Source organism: Fulmarus glacialis, unplaced genomic scaffold, assembly GCF_000690835.1.
Source record: "Fulmarus glacialis isolate BGI_N327 unplaced genomic scaffold, ASM69083v1 scaffold17626, whole genome shotgun sequence".
NCBI lineage: Eukaryota > Metazoa > Chordata > Aves > Procellariiformes > Procellariidae > Fulmarus > Fulmarus glacialis.
The window spans coordinates 11,663-15,931 of record NW_009218949.1 but is presented as its reverse complement, the minus strand read 5'-3'; the positions used below and the strand labels follow the sequence as shown (position 1 = coordinate 15,931).

At 42.5% G+C, this 4,269-nt stretch overlaps 1 protein-coding gene across 1 annotated transcript in view; it reads right to left on the bottom strand.

Annotated features, from left to right (window-relative positions):
• Positions 1-2,864: 2,864 nt before the first annotated feature.
• Positions 2,865-4,269, bottom strand: part of ERAP1 (endoplasmic reticulum aminopeptidase 1) — a gene marked incomplete at its 5' end in the record, with an annotated part of 13,060 nt that continues 11,655 nt past the window's right edge. Inside the window, one exon of the mRNA XM_009580207.1 lies at positions 2,865-3,011. Coding sequence (XP_009578502.1) covers positions 2,865-3,011 — 147 coding nt within the window. The remainder of the gene's footprint in view (positions 3,012-4,269) is intronic.

Genomic DNA, 4,269 nt, shown 5'->3' with positions numbered 1-4,269 from the left:
CTTCATAACCTGCAGAACATCTTTTTGCACATCCTTACACCTGTACTGCTTCACCATTAGCTTGCAGAGGAAGGTCATACCAACATTTGTGCTGATACCAAAATCAGACTCCAGTATGTAGCATTGCAGACAGAGACAGCCTGGAGATTTAAGTTGGGGATATTTAGACTTTTGACTGTGCTTCGCAGTCTGTACTGAGAACCTGTGTCACACTAATAAAGTTTTTAAGAATGCATTATGATGTTCCTAACTTTTCTTTATTACTGGTGTTATCTGAATACTGTAAGACAAAAGGAACCCTAGAAATAATTTAAAAACCCCAAACACTGGCATATTAAAACTGAGTATCGTGTTTAAAAAAATCCCGCAAAATACTTGTCAGTGATGCTTCATGAAGGCCCTCACAATCTGATCAAGATCCAGCTACATCCCCTTTTCTTTGTTTTTCAAAGCTGCACCGCAGTTAACTAGGACCAAATTTAGCTTGCTGACTCCTATTGCGTAGGGAAGCAGCTAAAAAATTAAGACATAAGCGCAAGAGTTTTCAGAAATGATTATTTTGCTGAAGAATTCCAGCTATAATTTTTGTTGAAACGTACGATGTACAGATGATTGAGTCATTCTCGGGTGACAGAAGCAGCGCTGTGTTTTAATGAAATGTGTGAACCCTGGCCAGCATCCCTGTACGTGTGGATTCTCTCCGGACTGCGCAGACGAGCAGTTCGGTCTCGCGTGCTTCTGGTTTTGTGAGCACGCGCCCGTCGCAGCACACAGAAGTCTGACGTCTTTATTAGTGTCCGCGCGTACAGCTCCATCAATGAAGTTTACTGTGATGAGATAAATGATGTATCGATGTACCTGTTGGTGATGCTCCCTTTGTTCCATAGAGAGGGCGGCAAGGCGTCCGGATACATGCTGGCTAATTGATGCTTCCTCAATTGAAAAAAAAAACCAAGGGGGGGGGGGCGGGAGAGCAAGAACGGGGCTGTGGTATGGGGACAGCAAGGAGGACTACTTAGTATTTCCCCAAAGCTGAGAAACTGAAGAAGCAGCAGTTAAAGCAGGAACCAGCAATGCAAATTACTGCTCACAATAGCCGAAGAAATGAATGCAAAATTACACAAATGAAGTACTTTATCTAGAATCGTTTTATTTAACAGAAAATTTTTATTTTTTGTTAAATTCCCTTTTCAGCTCTGAAAACATTCTGAAGCAAACAACAGTCAACAATACCTGAAATACCAGAAAATGTTCTACACATGCTGCGCAGCCTAGTCAGAATTCCCATCTCCCTTAATGAGTTAAGAGGTACAAGATGCATTGTGTATAAAAGGATATGGTGAGTGAAAGGAAACAGTATTTTCTACAACATTGTGACAGAGCTTTTCGCCCTCAACAGCAGAGCTCAACAGTGTCTCTGAACTCTGATGAAGTAAGTTTCAACTTCTTGGCAGGTGTAATTTCTAGTTGAGAGAAGAGTAAGCAAGGCACAGTCAAAAGCTTATGATTAGTTCCAGATTATGCATTTTTCCCTAAGGCTTTATCTTTATTAAAGTCTTTGGCTGCTTCAGCATATCAGTGAGGAAACAGACAGGTCAGAACCGCAGAGGAATTAAACACTGTGGAATCATGTCAAGGGCATGGTTGTAAGAGCAATCAAGTGCATTTAAGTTGGTTGGATTTTTTTTTTTTTTTAAAGTTAGTACAGAAATAAAAGTTTTTTGCAGGTGCACAGACAAGGCCATTCACAACTGCCTGTTTAAAAAAAAAAAACCTCCACCAAAAGAAAAAACCCACCTCCAGGATTTCAACTTAGCTTTCTTAACTGTCCCTTCCGAGCACATGATATTAATAATCTCTCTCCCTAGAACAATTAGCTTACAATTATTATTATTACCCTCCAGAAAAGATACAAAGACCATTATGAATGACTGTCCTCTTAAATGTCAATGGGTACATGTGACAACAGTTCAATTAGGTGAAAAAGGAATAATTAAAAGCAAAAATTCCTGCTAAAACAAACTGATAGTTAATCATCTAAAGTAAAATTCACCAACTTCTTTTTTTCCACACAAAATGTATGTACTCATCTCCTGAATGTTACCTAAAAGCACATGGGTATTTCCAGTGCAGGCAAAGTATTTACAGCAGCAGCAGCAGTCAGGCAGAGCTCCTGGGAGAGGGCGGCATTAAGGGAACAGAAGTGCAGCAGAGACTCGGCATCGCCCCTGCGCAGTATCCGCACCACACAATAAAGCTTGCATAGCTAGTCCTTACCATATTTACTTTGACTGATGCAATTCTAATTACAGTTGATACGTGGGTCTTTTTTTAATTATGTGATGTTTGATGTGACGTACATGTTTGTAAAAATGACTCTCCTGGAAACATAAACTGTAAGGATAAAGGCACATGCAACGATGGCTTTGCTCCAGAGCTTTAGTGCACCGCAGCTTTCAGTGGAGCTGCCAGTTGTACCTCTAGAGGGACGATAGCGGAAGGGTCAGCGTTTGCGGGTGGAAAGCTTCTCTTGGTTGTTTGTCTCCCACTACCTTCTGCTTTTTCAGAAGCAGTGCATTTCAGGTTTCTAGTAGTTAGCCTCCCCTACGCCTTAGTTCACTGTACAACGTTCCTTTTCTCTTAAAAGTGTTATCTGGTGAAAGAGATCAGTGAATGGCGTAGTTCTGCTCCCAGCAAACCACAACCACGAGAGAGAAAAATACTGAGCAGCAGGATGAGACTGCCTTACAGCTCCTTCCAAAGAAACTAATCTATACAATTGAGCTGTTCCTCCAGCCCTGAATTTTCACAGTTTTTCAGTGCTTTTCAGTTATTTCTGACAGATATAAGCAAAGTGCCTTAATTCACAGATGGTGGTTTTGCAGCCATGTTTTGACTTCCTCAAAATTTCTATCCATCCATTGTATATTGTCTTCAATGGTTTCAATAGCTTGCTGGACACAGCGAAGCCCTGCGCTTTTTTCCTCCAGAGAACCAAAGAATTCTTTCACCTGTTGACAAAAATGTGAAAGAACAGTTGATGAAGAGGCAGCAATGTCTCTTAGGTGCACAGGAAGACATTTGCAATACTTGAACCCGGCCATGGGTCTCCCAGCCCCCACCCCAAGAACAGTTTTTTGAAAAGGTTTCACAGTGGTTGGATCTCACAAGCCGAGGAAGATCACATGTCAAATGAGATGATGAAAAAACACAATTGAAGGAGCTGTCATGTTTTGTGGGGGATCCATCCGGTTCCTGCTCATTCAACAAACCCTTGTGGCCGTTTAAGCCACAGCCCCGCAGGCAGGACGGCAGCATTTCAATGTGGACATCAGCGGGGAGACTGAGCATCCCCTGCTCTGCCTGACGGCTGCTCTGCCTCGTAACACACCTTCACTGGGAGTGCGGCGGGGTGGGACAGACAGGAGACCTTGCAGCTGTTTTCAGAGTGACTCATAGGAGTCATCTACATTTGCCTGCGAGCCACTCGTTCAACCCATTTGGAGGAGCCTCAGTAGTGTAAGTGTTGACGGTAAAATACCCTAAGAAGTTTTCTCTACACAGGGAAGTCTGAACCCTCCAACTCCCCCCGTGCTTGGGAAGCCACTAGTCTCATCCGTGAAGCGCTTTGGAATGCAGCCACTGGAAACCTGGAGGCTACTTCTGCTCCTCGAACTCGCTGCATTCCCTGTGGCTGCTGGAAGTGCTGGCAGGTGCCTTTCTCATCTCTTTTTTCTTTTTTTTTTTTTTAAAGGAGGCACTGCTGGTCACAAGGCTCATTGTGGAAAGTTAATACTACCTCAAATTTGAGTTGGTGTTAATGGCAGACAGATACTTTCAAAAGATAGTGACTATACATCGTTACATACATAAATACATAATTTTCTGAGAATTTGCTTTGATGAGTACGATACAAGATGCAAATACTTGTACAAAGTACAAGACAGATACCAACAGGATACAAGGAAGGGAGTTGCTGGATTTTCTCTCTCAACCTTATTCTAACTTTGCCTGTGTTACTCGTACGTAAGTCCCACCAATCCCCCCGGGAGATGCAGCCACGTTTCTGGGTAGGACACAGAAACCTCCCTGCAGTCCCTGCCACTGGCCAAGATGCTGCTATTGACACAGAGGGTCCACTCAGAGTTGAAATGAAGATTGAGAACTATATTCTATATTCTTTCATTTTATATTTAATATGGTTGCATTATTCATGCCTGTGTTTTGCCCTAAAGCAGAATTTAAACTGGCAACAGAAGTAGCAGCTTC